This window comes from Leucopleurus acutus, assembly GCF_964270905.1.
Source record: "Leucopleurus acutus genome assembly, chromosome: 13".
NCBI lineage: Eukaryota > Metazoa > Chordata > Mammalia > Artiodactyla > Delphinidae > Leucopleurus > Leucopleurus acutus.
This window is the reverse complement of record NC_139155.1, coordinates 43,777,491-43,798,167: the sequence shown is the minus strand read 5'-3', so window position 1 is coordinate 43,798,167 and position 20,677 is coordinate 43,777,491. Positions and strand designations below refer to the sequence as shown.

Here is a 20,677-nt window from a genome sequence, read left to right as displayed (position 1 = left end):
GGACATGGAAGCAACCTAAGTGTCCATCGACAGATGAATGGATAAGGACGGTGTGGCAATATATACAATGGAATATTACTCAGCCATAAAAAGAAACGAAATTGAGTTATTTGTAGTGAGGTGGATGGACCTAGAGACTCTCATACAGAGTGAAGTAAATCAGAAAGAGAAAAACAAATAACATATGTTAATACATATATATGGAATCTTAAAAAAACCAAATAAATGGTTGTGAAGAACCTAGGGGCAGAACAGGATTAAAGATGCAGACATAGAGAATGGACTTGAGGACACGGGGATAGGGAAGGGTAAGCTGGGATGAAGTGAGAGAGTGGCATGGACATAGATACACTACCAAATGTAAAACAGATAGCTAGTGGGAAGCAGCCGCATAGCACAGGGAGATCAGCTCGGTGCTTTGTGACCACCTGGAGGGGTGGGATAAGGAGGGTGGGAGGGAGACGCAAGAGGGAGGAGATATGGCGATATATGTATACGTATAGCAGATTCACTTTGTTATACAGCAGAAACTAACACACCGTTGTAAAGCAATTATACTCCAATAAAGATGTTAAAAAAAAGGACTTTGATATAATGTAATATATGATATAATTATAGCAAAGTATATACAGATATTTAAATGAGTTAAAAAAAAGAAAGGCACCAATAATCTTATGACATTCTGGTACTGTTCTGAAAAAAATAAAATCAACGAAGGAAGATATCAGAATTTATTATGAAGAGGGAAAAAGGCACAAACCTTTGTTTTCAGAGAGATTTACAGATTTCTGTAACTTCCAGTGTTTGCTACTACTTGATACTTGTACTATATGGAATTCCTTAACACCTGCTTCACTCTATCAAAAGGAAATAAAAGAGTCATTCAAGATTTAGGAGCACTAACGTAGAATACTCTAATGAGAATGACACTGCTACCAAAGTCAGTATCAATTAACATAAGATGAAATTTTTATTTTGAAATAAATTAACAATACATTTCAGAAATGTAAATTATTTAAATCCCTCTATAAACATTCTTAAAACACGTAAGTCATCATCTTATTCACAAAATAGATTTAATTATAATATACTCCCAGTGGCAAAGTTTTAAATATTGAAAGGCATTCAGTTATTAGAATCTATTATAATGAGTTATTTAATATATCAAAAATTATTTGCTGCCAATTTTTAATCAAAACCATAGCACTTTTATTTCTTCTGATCTTTCTCTCACATTCCTGTTAAGGCAAAAAGCAACAAAGAACAGAATACCAATATACAGTCAATGTACATAAAATTATTTAAATTGCATATATTTTTTATTCTCCTGAATAGGAGCTAATTTGAAATTATTCAAATGTTCTTACTCTTACAAATATTGGTTTTTTGGGAAGATCACCGAAGTATCAGCACATTGACCTTAAATGTCCTAAAATGAAGTGACCATACAAATTTATGAAGCTAAAAGACATGACAGAAATAATAAGTAACATTTCAAACAGGTATCTAAACTGAATCAATATGAAGCTAAGATTCTACTTTAATAAGATCACAGTTCCTTCTTGAAGAATATTCATTTTGATATTTAGAGTACATGAACAGGAAAGATAAAATGTTTAAAATGCTTTATATAAAGGAAATGGTACTGCTGGAAATGTATAAGTAAGGGGTTATCAAGTTAATACTGAATGTGAAATCCTAACAGAACTTTGTAAATTTAAGCACATCAAAACACATCCTCGTCATTTTCCTCACATCCTCGTCATTTTCCTACATTGGGCTGGTAGGCTTCCGTTATCATACAGGTGACTTCCCTTCATCCCATGTTTTTAATACTTTTACACCTGGAGATCTTCACCTTTCTCTAAGCTCTTCTACCTAGATTCTTAAGCCTGGACTTTTCCTACCATCTATCTAGCTCTTTGGTTTTCTCCCTCTCCTTCAATTCAACAACATGAGTGTGGACCCAGCTTGTCCCCAAAGCCTGCGTGGCCCCAAAGCATCCAATTCTAGGGAATCTTCACCAATGCCTGAGATTTACGGGCCTGAAGAAAATTATGTGTCCTTGCAAATGTCATCTGCTGAGACCCACGACATGGAGACTGTCTCTCCTCTTCCTTCCTTCTCCGTGGATCTGCTTATTCAGGACAGTCCTGATTCTCCCACAAGCCCCAGAGTAAAACTAATAGCCACGGCTGCAGACAAGAGCACAGAGAAGAAGGAAGAGAAGGTCCTGGTCAAGAAGCAGAAGACCAGAACCGTGTTCTCTCAGTCGTAGCTGTGTGTGCTCAATGACAGATTTCAGAGGCAGAAATACCTCAGCCTCCAGCAAATGCAAGAACTTTCCAACATCCTGAACCTTAGCTACAAACAGGTTAAGACCTGGTTCCAGAACCAGAGAATGAAATGTAAGAGGTGGCAGAAAACAACTGGCTGAGGAATAGCAACATTGTGACTCAGGGCCCAGCAACTACAGAATACCCAGGCTTCTATTCCTACCACCAAGGATGCCTGGTGAACTCTTCCGGAAACCTGCCCACGTTGGGTAACCAGACCTGGGATAACCCAACTTGGAGCAACCAGAGCTGGAATAGTCAGTCCTGGAGCAACCAGAGCTGGAACAGTCAGACCTGGTGCCCCCAAGCTTGGAATAACCAGACTTGGAACAATCAATTCAACAACTATGTTGAGGAATTCCTGCAGCCCCAGATCCAGTTCTAGCAAAATTCTCCTGTCAGTGATTTGGAGGCCACCTTGGAAACTGCCGGGGAAAGCTATAACATAATACAGCAAACTGCTAAGTATTTCAATTCCCAACAGCAAATCATGGATTTATTCCCAATAAACTCCCTGAACACACAGCCTGAAGATTTCTAACGATGGCTGTATTATTCAATCTTAATTTGAGCTATGACTGTTATTACTTCCCTAGAATTTTTCTTTTACAATTACGTATCTCTCTGCCTTGACAAGCTGCTTTTCATTGTACCTTTTGTGTCAATTTGGGGGTGTATGATTGGTGTCTACTCAAAGAGGTTTCACAAGCATTGGCTTCTACGGACATCATGATAAAAGATGACAGGCGGCTATAGATAACTAGGTTATAATACTATTTTTTGGATATCTTTAGGATCTAGAACCTAACCTCAAAAATAGGGAGCAAAAGTACAAAGATGTGTAATGAAGGATTATTCATATTTTCTGGGATGGGGAGGCTTTACTTGTTAAGAACCTCAGTTGTTAAGGTGAAGGGTTAAGCTACAATGTGCTTCATTGATTTCCTCTACCCCTTTTTGCTACTTTACTACAACCCCTAATTTTTTCCACCAGTCTAGTATTTGTAGAAAGATGTTTTAATTTGTCCACATCATAATACTACCAGTTGGCTGGTTCGTTTATAAGTACCAATAAACAAAAAAATTACCCATTTAAAAAAAAAAAACACATCCTCAATGGTGAGACTAGAAAGCACTTTATGAGATCTTTTTTGGGTTGAATTACTGGTATACGGCCATATACCATATGATTATGTATCATATTAATACCACTAATACCACTAGATCCTTTTTTTTTTTTTGCGTTATGCGGGCCTCTCACTGTTGTGGCCTCTCCCGTTGCAGAGCACAGGCTCTGGAGGCGCAGGCTCAGCGGCCATGGCTCACGGGCCCAGCCGCTCCGCGGCATGTGGGATCCTCCCGGACCGGGGCACGAACCCATGTCCCCTGCATCGGCAGGGGGACTCTCAACCACAGCGCCACCAGGGAAGCCCAATACCACTAGATTCTTTTATTTGAAATACTGAGGGATAAAATTACGAAGCAAATTGAGAATTAACATGTTTTTACATTCCATTCTATATGAACATCCCTAAATTCCTAGCTTATGCTGTCTTGTGAAGGAACAAAAAATCATTACGAAAAACAAAGGATACACTTAAAATATAATTAAAGACAAAATTTAGTTTTAAACCAGCTTACGGTATTGGTATTTTCCACATCCACAAAGACTAGCATATTGCCTCCTCTGCCCTCCTCATCTTCAAGAGAATTACTTCTGCAGACAGTGGCTCGCACATTCAAAGATCGACTGGTACAAATGACTGCCGTGTGTCTTAATATTCTGTGACTAAAGAAGTAAAAATCACAAATTTAATCTAAGACTCTCTCCCAATGTTATGATTCTCTAATTCCAAATAAAGCTTTTTAAAACCTATTCACCCTCAGGACAATTTATACTCTAAAAAAACCAAGACAGATACAATAAGGTAAAATTATCTAGTTAGCCTAACATTAGTTCAATTCTTTATTCTCAGTTTGGAAGAAAACTATTAGTCTCCTTTTTTCCCTGCTCATCAAACTCAGCCACAGTATAGTACATGAAAATAATCATCATATAGTCATGTCTTGATTATACCTCTTCTGATAGTAGTTCCAAAGTTAATGACTGAATGCCTACCAAGTAAATGCCAAACTTTCACCTGGCATTTAAGGCTCTCCACAACAGAGCTTTACAATTCCACCTTTATTCCCCCTTTATACATTTTATACTGTAGCCAAACTAACTACATGCAGTTCATATTTCCCAAGTTGGAAATTTTCATTCATATATACAGTTACTTCCGGGAATACCCACTACTCTCTTGCCTATCCCCTTTGATCCAAATTCTGAAATCTTTACTTTCTTTGGAAGCTCATTTTACCACTACTACATTCTACAAAGTCTTAATGGATTGCTTTGGCCAGAGAACTCTCTATCATCTTCTTAAGGGGAATTAACATTTACCGAGGACCTAAAATGTACCTGTCCTTATAAATATTATATCTTTTGGTTCTCATAGTAAGCCTTACAAGATATTTTATTAAATTTTAAAATGTAGCACAATTATTCCCGGTTAATTTTGTAAAAATGACAATGGCATTATCATAAAATACTCTATTGCGCTACAGGCTACAGATCCTTGTATAAGCCAGCTAGGTTTGATTTCTTCAGTGATGCCCATAACACCACCTAAATCATGTGCTCTGCAAATACATACATTTTGGGAGGCAGGGGAGGGCACTAGGGAAAAGGAAAAGGAAAACAGAGTAATTTTCTTTAAAAAAGATGACTGTAGGCAAGTTGTCTTCATATACAAATGACACCCTGTTTTAATACATGATACCTGTGAATTTCATTATTATGTGATAACGTTGGCCATAGTACTTAGTTGTATCGAAGAATCATGAAGTATATAGAAAGAAGCATGAAAAAGATTAATGTAGCTTAATTTTTTCCACTTTCGGCTGCTTAGAACTTACAATTAGATTAGGGACAACCTCAGATACAAACTTCATGCATAATTTGGAAGGGAGTAATTTCTTAGTAAACTATGACATATGTTAACAAATATCAAAATGTTTATTTGAATGGGTGTATATATATCTATATATATTAGACGCAGAGGTTAAACCTAAAAAGTTTTATAATACTCACCGTATTTTAGGCTGCTTTTTAACACTTTCATAGTAAAACAAAAAGTTAATTTCATGGACACCTTCTTCATCTGGCCCACGTAACCACATTGGTAGCTGAACTGAAGCTCCAGGTAGAAGAACAGTGTCAGGAAGGGGAACAGGAATCACCTCTGGCTGACTTCCTATGCCAATGCCAAAGTCTACAGAAGAAGCTGATGATATGAGTGCTGTACACACAGAGGTAGAATCTGTCACAACAGTCTTGTAAGCACTACAGTTCTCAGAAGCTGAGGGACTTAGTGGTGTTAGAACAGCTGTGTTACCACCAAAAGTAAAGAACTCTGGACGTTTAGAAACAACCTTCAATCCAGTAAGAGGACATTTGCTGACATTGACAAATTCTACATATGCTTTTCGGATTTCTCCACAGAGAAGCCCTGTAGGAAAATGTATAAAGAACACCTGCATTGGAGGGAAAAAATATTATTATATTGTCTGTTAAAAATTCTGAACCTCTAATTAATAACACTTTAAGATGCTGTATTTCTTTACTACAGGTTTACAAGTATTTTATTAATTCTCTTTGATATCTCCCTGGGTATGTGGTATTAAGAACTCCATTTTAAAAAAGAGGATGAGACAGAGACTAGTGTTACTCAGTAGCAGATTTCAGAGTTATGAATTAAAGGTACAGTGTCAATAACTACAGGGCCACCGGCAAAACTTTCACAACTGTGTAGATTATGGACAAGAGAAGCTATAAGTAATTTAGCATGGTCACATGAACAATTATCAGCTGAAAACCCCTTAACATTGTCAACTTAAAAAGTAGCTCAACTATCTATTTATACATCATTAAAATGAAAAGAGGCACAATAAGTCTTAAAAGGGAAAAGCATATAGATGCGTGATTCCATATGTATAATTTAAAAAGCCGGTATCTTCGAATATCCTCAGGCTTTCAGTAAGCTGTGTGGAAGCAAAACCTGATCTGACAAATGGAGGTTCTTTATAGCCTTTTCCATTTAGTGTGATATTCATGTGGTTCACTCAAGCCACATTAATGTGCTTGATTACCAGGTGCTGCCACAAACCCAACAGGGGTCACATAACGCTTTAGATAAAAACACACATGTATATGCACAATTTCTAAAAATTAAAAAAAAAAAAATTGACTTCCAACACATGCCTGGCCTCAGGATTTCAGATAAGAGATGGAAATACGGGCTAACAAAATCATCCAGTAAGTCATCTGCATTTAAAAGATCCAGAAGAATAAATGTCAGAAGTACTCTGACAGCATCTAAGAAAGGAAGAATATAAAGGTAACAGTATGAGGATTAAAGTTACAGCTGGCTGTCCCAAAGGAGTTATGAAAGTCCGGTGGAGGCTTCCCTGGTGGTGCAGTGGTTGAGAGTCCGCCTGCTGATGTAGGGGACACGGGTTCGTGCCCCGGTCCGGGAAGATCCCACATGCCGCGGAGCAGCTAGGCCCGTGAGCCATGGCTGCTGAGCCTGCGCGTCCGGAGCCTGTGCTCCGCAACGGGAGAGGCCACATCAGTGAGAGGCCCGTGTACCACAAAAAAACAAACAAACAAAAAAAAAACAAAGTCCAGTGGAAGTATCTGTCTTTTAATCTTAGTTTGAATAGGACTTCATTATGGCCATATTCTTAAGGAATCAGATAAAATTTGGGGAAATCAGAAGCTTTAAAAATGGACATGAGAAAATAAGGGATTAAGGCAGAAATCCAAAACACAGATTAAGAAGATGGGAAAAAATAAACCAAGTATAGCATTATACTGAAGACACTGATGATGTACTAATTAGCTAGTATCAAATAAGCTTAGTCAAATAAGCTAAAATTTGTGAGGGAATATCAATTTTGAGTTGTTATATCAAAAACAACTGCATGAGTAACAAGTGAAACAGAGTACTGTAAAGACACACTAAAACACACACCGATACCCAGATACCATCAATAAGGCTACAGCACTGGTAGAATGGGAAGGGTGATGGAATAAGACCAGTGATACACCACTTGTAGGATACTGTGTAATATACCTTCAGAATAAAGGTTTTACTAAATACACTATGTTGACTCTAAGGAGAACCAGTGTATCTAGCCTTTACTTCAAATGCACTGTTGCTGAAAGTCCTTTATTTTATTTATTTTTTGGGCGGGGGCAGCTAGATTGGGTCTTAATTGTGGCACGCAGGATCTTTTCATTGCAGCATGTGGACTCTTGGCTGCGGCGCACAGGCTCAGTAGTTGGGGTGCGCGGGTTTAGCTGCCCCATGGCATGTGGGAATCTTAGTTCCCCAACCAGGGATTGAACCCACGTCCCCTGCACTGCAAGGCAGATTCTTAACCACTGGACCACCAGGGAAGTCCCTAAAAGTCCTTTTAAACAGGTGGTGTTTTGGACAGCTTCAAATTTTAATGGAAAATAAGACCAAGAACCAGGAGTGTGACTTCTACTAATTTATCCTAAAGATATATGTGTGATATGCATATACATAATGTATAAAACTGATATGCATAAGGTTATTTATTGTGTTTTTATCTGTAACAGCAAGTGATTGGACACAAGTGACAGACAAGTCTGGTTGAATAAACTACATGTACACAACTTACTGCCTATGCAGTGAGAACCTGAAGGGGCCTGCTCTTCTTTCTGCTATTCTATGTTAAAATTTATCCTAACAAAATGTTAAAAATTAGTAAGTGAAGAAAAAGTTTTGGAATGATACCATTTTTTCTCCAACAGAACTTAAATACAAAATATTTCTAAGTAGATACAGCTCATAGTTCACTGTTTGCTTTCAGTATGCTATACACATTAGAGTTAACACATGACACTTTAACTATATTTTCTCAATGAGTTTCTCTAATTTTCATCCTCAATCTTGTTTTGATAAATATATACTGTTAGAGACTATTTCATCAGATGCTGTAGATTGATTACTTCTTTCACTACTCCCTTAAACACTTCAAACTCTACAAAATATTTCTGACATAGGATATTAGGAATGGGAATATTCTATGATTTTTACTAATATTAATGTATACTACTGTTCATCCAAGTATAATATAAGGTCTCTTAACTGACTTCCATCATACCATGTCTGTTGGATTAACCAAATTCTCTAGTATTTCAGTAGAAAATACTAAGTGATGTTTATGGAAATGAACATTAGTAGCTTTTGGTTTTCTACTAAACCCACCCTCTTTTATACCTTAAAGTACAACTTTTATCTGCAGATAAAATCTAGACATATACTGTACTTAGATTACTTGACAATTTCCTTTAGCTTCTCACTCTGAAGAAACCAAAACTGGACACTTAAAATGTCAACTTATGGATGTGGAAGAATGCATGAAAGATGAAATGAAACTCATATTAGGAAACCCATACCAACACAAAGAACTCATAGAAAAGGTCTCTAACCTAAACACACACCCCCAAAATAGTAAATAAATGGATACTCGTATGTTTTCAATTAAGGTAAAATGTTTAGGGTATGGATTTATTATGGTTTTTTTGGTTATTCACTTTACAAGCTTTTTTGTTTAATCAACCAAACACCAGTTGCTGTATTATGTAGAACAAGAGGTCCTCTGCTCTAAAACACCCTCTTCAGGGAGAACTGCATCTATAACAATAAAATTTTAAAAACAAAACAAAAACACTATGGTATGCAAGAGGCAAAGTTAAGGACAGAACCAGCAATATCGAAAACAAGATGAATGTAAATTTAAAGACTGTTGAGTTAAACAGAACTTAAAGTCAAACATCAACTGGTTCAACTTCCCTCATTTTATAAGTGAAGAAACTTTCCAAGATCATATAATTAGAGATGGGCTTAGACAGAAGCTGAAAAGCTAAGCTCTATCCTTAACAATGTGTGCCTGAGAAGCACTGCACTTAAAAACCATTGGCACATTTAACAGTCTTAATAATTGAAGAACATTTAACTAATGTGGTATAATAAAAACCATAAGCTAGGAGAATCTATAAAAACTGAGTATTTTGGTATTCTCTACTGATTTATCTCAAAACTTAAACCAGAGAGGTCAGAATCTCCCCTTTTGCAAGTAAGCTCTAGCAAATTCTTACATATACAATCCTAAGCAAAATGTTTATTAGTTAGTAACTTCTAAACTACAATGGTATTGAATAGCCCTAAAATAACATTTGGATCCCAACTCATTTCATCTTCAGTCTCAAAACTCCTAGCTATAGCAATGCAATTGTAATAAAAATGCCAATTTTCATTATTGTATTATTGTGGGAACTTGACAAACTTGGACAAAAGTGGCACAAGTGTAAGAAAAAAATTATTATGAGCAGGCCTCGGCTTGCCAAATTAAAAAAAGATGATAAAGCAAGAGTATGGAAATGACACAAAAACAGAAGAAGAAATGTCAAGGAGAATAGGTATCATCTGCATAACATACTTTCAGGATATTAGTATATTAGGAAGATGCCATAATAAGTTGCCAATATTCAATTAATGGTAATTGGGACTAGAAACAAAGTTTGATCCCTACCCCCTGACATTCAGAGAGTATATTCCCTTGGATTTCAAAGCAAAGACACTAAACAATAAAACTATGAAAGTTTTGACTAGGGAAGTCTCTGTAAGTAAATATAAAACTTAGAAGCAACCAAGTAAAGGACTATCAGTTAAGAATGATTTAATAGAAGTTAAAAATCTTTAAGTGATGAAAGACACCAAATCAAAGTTAAAGTATGTGCAAATATTTATCAACCAGAAACTGGCACTGCCATCAGTCTTTAATGAGTCTTTTATTTGCCCTACACAACTCTTTAAATGCAACATAATTAAGCAAGTGTAAAATCTGGGCAGAATACATGCAGCTCAACAATACCTTTCCCTTAACACACACACATCACCGTTTCCATGAGCATGTTACCTACCCCACCACTACAGGATTAGTACCCATAAAATCATCCAATGAGAAAAAGGAAGTAACCCAATTAAAGGGTATCATATGGACTGACAGAAGAAACAAATCATACAGACCAAAAAAATGAAGATTGACTAACCTATCAGTTATCAAAGAAATGCCATTTTGATTTGCAGAAGTTAAAAAAAAAAAAAACCTGATAGTATCCATTATGGCACAGACATGAAGCAACGGGCACTCTCATTCTGAAGGAAAAGTGTCAATTCCTACAGCCTTGCTGAAGGTAATTTTATAGTATATTGCATGATTGACCCAACAATTCCATTTCTAAAAGCCTAGTCTAATCTAGAACATGAACAAAATATGTATATAATAATAATGTTTACTGCAGAACTGTCAGTAATGATGAAAAACTAGAACCACACCCATCAATACATAAATGATTAAAGTACATTATAATGTATCTGAATAAAGGAACACCTTATCTAGCTGTTAAAAAAGAATTTTACTGATTGTGAACAAAGACCAAGTTTTGTTGTTAAAGACAATAAGCAAGTCACAGGATAAAATGTGCAGTATGATTATTAAAAATATATATAAGTGTAAAACGAAAGGTCTGAAAAGAGAAACATCTGTTTGGAATCACTGGCGCTTTCTGAAGGTGAATGACTAAGCTTCTAACTCCCCTACTAGGGAAACATGAGGATGCAGGAGGAAGGCCCTCTTTCCAGTGTTCACACTTATACTTCATGGCTGTGCCACTGGCCTGCCTTTCAGGTAAACACCTGATTCAAGGTGGGCCATAGTTCTTTCCTAGATTTGTAATGAAGTGGCACAAAGACCAGAAGTTGTAAGACTGAAGTCATCAAAAGTAATGCTTTCTAAAGGCTTTACGAATTCCCTGGAGCTGCTGAGTCCTTATTCTTCCTTGAGACCTACTGTTCTGTGATACTTTAGTTTCCATGAGATATTCCAAAATCCTTCAAACTAAATAATATTGGTGGGGGGAGGCGGGTTATGCTACCCAGCATCAGTTTCTATCTTTTGCAACTAAAAGATGGCATGAAAGTATGACAGGGTGGGATACAAAGAAAGTGAAGGGAATATTGGTTTTATTCATATAAAAATTATCTATATTGCTTAAATTTTTTACAAGAATTAACTCCTGTTATTTTTATATCCTACCCAGAAAGAGCCATTGATTTAAATAACAACCAAAGTGTTCTTTCAGAAGGTTTTTCTCAACTTCCATTAGTATTTTGAGGATTGTATCTTACAACCTGGCTGTGACTTAATGCTAATTTGCATGATTATCTTATCTTTGTAAATTACATCTGTTCAGCATCAGATTTTTTTTGGCTGCACCACACAGCACACGGGATCCCAGCTCCCAGACCAGGGACCGAACCCACACCCCCCACAACCCCACAGTGGAAGCGCAGAGTCTCAACCACTGGACCGCCAGGGAAGTCCCCAAGAATTTAAAAGTGCATTTCAATCTATCAATAATACCAAAGTCTAAAATTAACCTACCCAAAATATCATCCTCACCTTACAGATAAATTATTAAGTGTATGAAATTTTAAAAAGTGAAATACCTCCAACAGTGGCATTTCCTCAGTGATTATGGGATCTAGACGTCGATCAGGACCATATTTAATAGATGTTTTCTCTTCTTTTGTGTTGTTAAGTCGAGGACCTTGAATTTCTAAATCCTGTCTCCCTCGGACTGACATACTCAAGGAATGCTTTCCTGAAATAAAAAACAATCAATGCCCTAAAATAATTTGGTATGTTAACTGACATCAATTTAGCTTGAATATATGAATACTGTATGTTTCAGATTATTTCTAGAAAAATTCTAGACAATTACTAATTATCATGGTTAATCAAAGAATTAAGCACATTTTATTTCCATGCTTAACAACACCTATTGTATGCTGCTTAATTTCTCATTTTATTAGGATTTACTTACTTTACAGAAGGACTACTAAATAGGAAGTTTTTGAAACCTACATTTAACCATAATGGCTATTAACCAAAAAAGATCTATCTGACAGAACAGCTACTCATATTCAGTATATATATACTAATTTGAATTATTTCTGGATTATAAATAACTACATCTTCTTAATAGAATGCACAAAGAAAATTAAAGATAGTATAGGTAGCTTTCTCAAAATTAAACTCACTTAATAATCATGTGAGATTTTCCTCAAAAGCTTCCACACATTGCATGTAGGTGTGAAAAAAGCCAGGGTGTACAACTTTATTTCCTGCAGGAATACTTAGAGTCTTTAATGTGCTGAAGATCAATGTGATACTCCCAGACCAGACACACAATGTAGCATTTCCCATACCTCATCTGACCCAGATCCCTATTAGCATTTTACATAGTAAATAGAACTACACTAAAACTTCATAAAAATTCTGCTATAAGATGCAATTTAATAGTTAAGTCAGGTTCTCCTCCCACTGTCATAAAATATTTATTAATGCATATATTCGGTACCTTAAATGAAGCAATTAGCTATAATTTATTGACAACCGTAACTTTGTGGTACTCGATTAAAATCCTAGGTAGGTACAGTGGGAAAGGAAAGAAGCTTCAAAAAGTTTTTAACACTCAGTTTACTTACTTAAAATATTCAAAAATTAGCAAGATTATTTATAAAAGAATCTTGTCTGGTGCTTTTCAACCAAGAATTACACATATAGTACTAAAATGCATAAACGCCATACTCAACTTTAGTGTCAATTACACAAATAGTACTAAAATGCATAAACACCATACTCAACTTTAGTATCAATTTTTTCCTTATAATTTTTGAATTCTTACGGATTCATTCCACTTCTGTATACTTTTTAAAAAAATGTTTTATTGAATTATCCTAGATATGCAGGCAAGTAGAAATATCCAACTGAAGGTTAAAAGCACCAACAAATTTTCCAAGTGTTCCCAAAGGATTTCCCAATATAATCAGCTTTTGTAAATGCTAAATTCAAGTCTGCCAATGACCATAATTTGTTAAAAAAAATAATAAGGGGCTTCCCTGGTGGCGCAGTGGTTGGGAGTCCGCCTGCCGATGCGGGGGACGCGGGTTCGTGCCCTGGTCCGGGAGGATCTCACGTGCCACGGAGCGGCTGGGCCCGTGGGCCATGGCCGCTGGGCCTGTGCGTCCGGAGCCTGTGCTCCGCAGCGGGAGAGGCCACAGCAGTGAGAGGCCCGCGTACCGCAAAAAAAAAAAAAAAGACTTAGCTACTAAAATTAAGAGATAGAAGTGATAGATTTTATAGTAAACGCTCTCTCTAGCATCTTGTCAACTTAAACTCAAATAACAATTACAAGGTAATATAAGAAGGCTTCCCTGAAAATTAAAGGGCAAAAAAAAGGCAAACCATGTTAAACATATATATCTAGTAGTTTTACTCTTCAAAACTTTGTAAAACTTATCATCTGGGACACCAAGAATATCAGCTTAACTCTAAATCCTACTCTTTTTACAAAACAGATGACAGAATTTAAGGTGTTTCACATCCAATGATATGAAAACACTGGTCTTTAGTTTTCATATTCAAAAAATAGAATATATTAAGACAATGTTTTTTTGTACTGGCAGCAGATATCTCAACCAATGGTTAGAATATATTTAGTTAGAATTTACTAAATTTGGATCAATAACAAAAAAGAAAAATGCATAGGGTAGAACCAAAGGATTATCAAAAATACGTCAGAAGGGAATAAAGTTGTTTTATTTTTGAAGCAATGGCAGAGTTAAAAATAATCCAAATTATCCATTCTTTCATTTGATTAAATGCCTTATTAAATGTACATTAAACTTATTTTTAAAATACCTCATTTTTCATTTTATTCTATGGAGATTTAATTATTAGTTTCTATAGCTTTACCTGTGTGACATCCAGGAAGAGCACCAATGCCATCTACTGTCATGGAGCCCTGAATAGTGCCAAGATTATAAACAACTCCCAGAATATGCAGCTCCCCTATGTGATGGGGAAAGAGCTTTAGCCTTGCCTGTGGAGATATTTAAGTCACTCTTATTATCTGTTTTCATAGTCTCTTAAATAGTGCAATACCTAAATTCTGTAATGTTGCAGAATTTATATTTAATATCAATATAATATCAATAATTTAATATCAATATAAACTCATGACCTAAACTTAACTATCAATTGATTTCTCTTACTAGAACGCATTTTCTTCAAAAGAAATTTTCTAAATTCAAAAGTTATAGGCCTGGATCCTCATCAATACTTTTAATAAAAGCCAAAATATTCTGGTCAACCAAATATCATATGAAATTACAATACTCATCCCAAAAAGAAAGCAAAAACTTTTTTCACCAGGCTTCTTAGGAAATTAACAAACTAAAGACCACTGCAAACCTACTTTCCCAATCTCCCCCCGTGCAATTCCACTTTCCTACTATTCCAAATTTTAGTTTTTAAGAAAACTGGAATATAAAACAAACTGAATAAATGGATTTTTAAAATTTGTTTTCATCTTACTTTTAAAGACTTGACAGAAAAATAATGAAACAATTACCACTTTAGATTCTTCACTATTAATTAAGAATTCTGAAACAACTTCAGTTCCAATCATTTCAGGTTCACCTTTTACCTGAAAAGTAAATTATGTAAAATATACATTCTAAGGAATAAAGTAGCAGATTATTAACATTTCTATGTATCAATATTTAAGAACAATAACAATAGTTATAGTTAGCATTTATTAGCTTTTCACCATGTGCTAAGCAATATGCAAAGTCCTTTGATTTCACACCGGCAGTAAAGTCATGCAGTAGTAGGCACTTGATTTATTTTATTTTCATTTCATTCAGTCCAATTCAACTGCAGAAGATAAGTGATCTACTCAAAGTCACAGCCACCAAGAAGATAAAACCTCAAGAGATACAAGTTCAGTTGCTCATCGTAAAAAAAATGGCCAAAATGGCCATTTAATTTAATCTTGCAATAAGAGCAAATTTTTTCTTCTTTTACTCCGACCAGCCTCTTTTTCCAAATTGGCCAATTACACATGGAAAAAGTAATAACAGCTTAAGTAGGATACATAAGATTCGTGGACAATAAGGGCAGTGCGGAAGAGCAAAAAAGTCCTGTCTCTTCCAAAAGCAGGGCTAAAGTTGGCTCACACTGGGGTAAACTTAATCCTCATAAACCCTGTTTAACTTTTACCACGAAATTAGTTAATTGACACAAGAAATAAAAATTTCATTTCCCTAAATTCCAGTTCAGCATCTTAGTCCATCACCAGTAGCAGCTCATGAAGAAACCCAAAGAGTTTGAAATTTACAGAAAAAAGTGCAACTTCATTATACACAATGACAATTTTCACTTAACTTTAATAAACCTCCTTTAAAACCTAACATCTTGAATGGACTAACATACATCAAAAACTAATAGATCTTTTAAAAAAACTTTTCCAAGAGTGAACAATTTATACTCTTCTAATTTGTATTCCAGGTATCCAAAAAACATTAGAAAAATTACTGAGGTTGCTAAAATTCAAGTCAGAATAGAGCCTGGGAAACCTCAATCTTTCAAAACTATTCACAATAAGTGTAAATAATCACAAAATGTCTTCAATGAATTTAAGCAGCAAGACTTAAGACTTAATAAAGCAATCTTTAAAAAAATGAAAACATTTCAAGAGAAATAGTTTAAAGTTAGTATAACAGACATCTTCTTTTAAGTTCTCCCTTCATAAATCAGCACCAAAATATTGGGATATTTCTCAATTTAAAAATAATTTTTACCACATTATTAAAGAATATAGCAAGGTAGTATAAAGAAGTATAAGTAACATAATAGATATTGGTGAATAAACAAATAAATAACTAAGTAAAAAAATGTACTTGCCCAAGTTATTTCTGTTACAATCAGCTGGGTAACAAAATTTCCTGCCTCAAAAATAACTACCTTAAATATATAAAGAAATTATACAGACATACATAAGAAAAAAGATAAATGTAAATGAAAGTTATGACAATTCACAAGAGAAGAAATACAAAAACAAGAACTTCAACTTCACTAGAAATCAATGAAATGGAAAATAAAATAGTAAGACAGCATTTTTCTTAACCTATAAAATCGAGATTTTTTTAAATAAATAAGAATACTTAATCTTGCAAAGATGAGATACCCAACCCCATATACTGCTGGTGCAAAGCTTGTTGGTATGACCTTTTGGGAAACCAAGAGTATTAAAATATTTATTCCCTAAAATATTCTAACTTCATGCCTAGGAATTTTTCCTACAGAAGTAATCAGGATAAGAAACTATGTACTCAAATTTTCACCAATGAATTATTATAATAGTAAACAAATGAAAACTTCCAAAACTACTACCAATGGAGAGAGTAGAATAGCTTACAGACCATTCGTGTTATGGAATATTATACAAAAATGAAATATTAATATATTTAATACCAAAATATGCATATAAATACAGAATTAAAAAAGCAACATACATAATGAGAATCCCACATATGAGGAAAAAACATACAAATGCAAATGATTAGAAAGGCATACAAAAGTGTTAAAGTAGTTATTTCTAAATACTGATAAGACAATGATATCTAAGAAGCAAAACAAATGAACAAACGTAACAAAACAAAAAGTCACAGATACAGAGAACAAACTGGTAATTGCCAGGGGGTGGGGTGGGAGGAAATAGGTGAGGGAGATTAAGAGGTACAAACTTCCAGTTGCAAAGTAAATGAGTCACAAGAAATGTACAATGTGGGGAATACAGTCAATAACTCTGTAACATCTTTGTATGGTGACAGATGACAACTAGACTTATTATGGTGAACATTTTAAAATGTACAGAAATAGCAAATCACTATGTTGTGTATCAGGAACTAACATAGCATTGTAGGTCAATTATACATCAAAAACAAAAAAACAAATGAACAAACTCATAGAAAAAGAGATCTGATTTGTGGTTATCAGAGGCAGGGAGTGGGGAGAGGGGGAACTGGATGAAAGAAGTCAAAAGATACAAAATTCCAGCTGTAAGATAAGATACTAGAAACGTAATGTACAGCATAATAAATATAACTAACACTGTTGTACGTTATATAAGAAAGTTAAGAGAAAATCCTAAGCATTCTCATCACAAGGAAAAATATTTTTTTCTATTTCTTTAATTTTGTATCTATATAAGATTATGGATGCTAGTAAACTTACTATGATAACCATTTCTTGAGGTATGTTAAGTCAAATCATTATGCTGTACACCTTAAACTTACACAATGCTGTATGTCAGTTATATCTCAATAAAACTGGAAGAAATAAATGCTGAGAAGACAAAACAGTTTTACTTCTATCCTTATCTTCTTCTGTACTCTCAATTTTCAATAAGCATATCTCATACTTTTTGTAACTAGAGAAAATAAGCATAAAAGAAGAGTAACTTCAGGGCTTCCCTGGTAGTCCGCCTGCCGATGCAGGGGACACAGGTTCGTGCCCCGGTCTGGGAAGATCCCACATGCCGCGGAGCGGCTAGACCCATGAGCCATGGCCGCTGAGCCTGCGCGTGCGGAGCCTGTGCTCCGCAACAGGAGAGGCCGCAACAGTGAGAGGCCCGCGTACCGCAAAAACAAAAAACAAAACAAACAAACAAAAAAGAGTAACTTCAGCTCACTGAACAGAAGAAGTTGAAATGCTATTACAGCATCTGTTAAGACTGTTACTGAAACATGCTTATTACAAATACCTTTTAACAACTTACTAGTTCTTTAACTTCATTTTCCTTTCCACTGACATCTTTAGGTTGAAACTTCCAGAGCAATGACAAATCAGTCAACAAAAGTGGAACTTTCAAAGGGTTTCTAAAAGCCACTTCCACTGTTATTGGCTCTATAAAAGAAAGGCCTAAATTAATAACTTGAATAAACCCCATACATCACCCTATGCTTCAATTCTCTGAACACACCTTGCTTTCACAGCTCTGCATTTCTGCCTATCACCTTGTAAATGTCCATTTATTCAGGATTCAGTTTAAATTACCTTCTCAAGAAGATTTCCCCAATTTCTCTGTATCAAAGAATGTCATTCTGTCTTCTATATTCCAAAAGCACATTGCATATTCCTGTATTAAAGCCCCCACTGCATGGTTTTATAAATGCAGCTCACTACATTATGAGTACTCAATTTACTTTTGCATCCCCAACTTCTAGTCATATTTGGCATGCAGAACATTATCTTGAGGGCTTCCCTGGTGGTGCAGTGGTTAAGAATCCACCTGCCAATGCAGGTAACACAGGTTCGAGCCCTGGTCCGGGAAGATCCTACATGCCACGGAGCAACTAAGCCTGTGCGCCACAACTACTAAGCCTGTGCTCTAGAGCCCGCGACCCACAACTACTGAGCCCACGTACCACAGCTACTGAAGCCCGTGTGCCTAGAGCCCGTGCTCCGCAACAAGAGAAGCCACCGCAATGAGAAGCTCACGCACGGCAATGAAGAGTAGCTCCTGCTCGCCACAATTAGAGAAAGCCCACGCGTGGCAACAAAGACCCGACACAGCCCAAATAAATAAATTAATTAATTAAATTAAAAGAAAAAAACCAAAAAAACCCACATTATCCTGAATACACTGTAAACAAAATAAAAGCTGATTCACGTTGTTGTACAGCAGAAACTAACACAACATTGTAAAGCATTTATACTCCAATAAAGATGTCAGGGGGAAAAAAAAACATGAATAGAAATTCAAGGGACTTCCCTGGTTGTCCAGTGGGTAAGACTCCACGCTCCCAATGCAGGGGGTCCAGGTTGGATCCCTGGTTGGGGAACTAGATCCCGCATGCATGCCACAACTAAGAAGTCCGCATGCTACAACTAAGAAGATCCCGCATGCTGCAACTAAAGATCCTGTGTGCCACAACTAAGACCCAGCACAGCCAAAATAAATAAATAAAAATAAATAATTAAATAAATAAATATTTTTTAAAAAGAAATTCAAGTATATCACCTTCTACAACTGTGAGCGGAAATCTTGAGTTATCTGAGTAACTGTTCAAACAGTACTCTGTGGGGTGGAAGTTGGATGGAAGTACTCCTCTGTTGACCACAGCCACAACGTGTTCCTCAAGTTCTCGCCACTGCTGAGAGGATTCAGAGTCATATTCTTGATCAAGACTTACATGAGTAGCTGCTTGCTTTTCACCTTAAAAAAAAAGAAAAGTGTCACTATTAAATACGCATATTTATTAACACCTGCCCTCAAATGAAATATATTTAAAATAAAGGTCTAAAGTATCCAAATAAACACATATACCATTCTTGCCTATTTCCAATTATCTGAGAGAAAAATAACCTCTTACTAATTCTAGCCTGACTGGAACTTAACTTATAATATTGATGCTTTTTTCTTTCTGACTCTGAAAGAATACATCTTCCTAGTTGTCTACAATTTTATATGAAATATTTCAAACATACGAACAAAGCATGGAGAATAATATAACAAATACTTGTATATCAAAATTTAACAAATGTTAACTTTGTTATATGATCCCAAATTTTATTTAAAAATAAAATAAATGTTACAGATAGAGTTGATGTCCTCTATGTCACCCTCCCCAATCCTGTCACTCTCCTTCATCTCCTCCACTGGTACCACTTCTTCCCAGAGCTACTCTGAAGCATAACATTCACACTCATATTTTTTATTTTTTTTACCTTACCAAATGAGTGTATACATAAACAATTCATAGAGTTGGTTTATATTTTTGAAATTTATATACATGGAATTACATTTCAGCCATCATTCTGCAACTTTTTTCACTCAGCTTTATGCTGGGGGTATTATCCATGAAACCATTATATGAATGTACCAAAATTTATCAATTCATTCCCTGCTGTTTTACTTTTCTTGCTACTAAAAACAATGCTGCTATAAGCATCCTGATAAATATTTTTAAATAAATTACTAAATTAGCTCTTAAAAAGAAACATATTAAGCTCCAATTAAGAAGGCTTAAAATTACAAAGTTTACTTTAACATGCATGAAGACCCTTGATATATTTATACTTTTGGCCCAGGACTGCCATTCTACAGCTCAACGCTAAGGAAATAATCCTATGTTTTAAAAAAGTCTTACAATAAGAACAGCATAATATTGGCAACTGTTCACTGCATCTGTATACATTTGAAATTTTCCATAATAAAATGTTAAGACAAGTTTTATCCACAAAAATGTCTATTACAACTTAGATTTTATATAAGCAAAAAGATGGAA

General features: G+C 35.4%; 1 protein-coding gene and 1 pseudogene across 7 annotated transcripts in view; one reads left to right on the top strand and one right to left on the bottom strand.

Moving 5' to 3' along the window:
* Positions 1 to 20,677, bottom strand: part of TRAPPC8 (trafficking protein particle complex subunit 8) — a 91,131-nt gene that overhangs the window by 24,366 nt on the left and 46,088 nt on the right. For 5 of the 6 annotated variants that reach the window (XM_082853631.1, XM_082853632.1, XM_082853633.1 and 2 more), the window contains 8 exons: positions 19,411 to 19,605; positions 18,166 to 18,293; positions 14,956 to 15,030; positions 14,298 to 14,424; positions 11,987 to 12,141; positions 5,473 to 5,915; positions 3,978 to 4,125; positions 761 to 857 (listed from right to left, as the gene is read on the bottom strand). In XM_082853631.1, the coding sequence (XP_082709757.1) occupies positions 761 to 857; positions 3,978 to 4,125; positions 5,473 to 5,915; positions 11,987 to 12,141; positions 14,298 to 14,424; positions 14,956 to 15,030; positions 18,166 to 18,293; positions 19,411 to 19,605 (1,368 nt within the window). The remainder of the gene's footprint in view (positions 1 to 760; positions 858 to 3,977; positions 4,126 to 5,472; positions 5,916 to 11,986; positions 12,142 to 14,297; positions 14,425 to 14,955; positions 15,031 to 18,165; positions 18,294 to 19,410; positions 19,606 to 20,677) is intronic. The other variant, XM_082853636.1, reaches the window with a different exon arrangement.
* Positions 1,032 to 3,529, top strand: LOC309970304 (homeobox protein NANOG-like; annotated as a pseudogene). The gene has a single exon. The product of its transcript is annotated as a homeobox protein NANOG-like (transcript).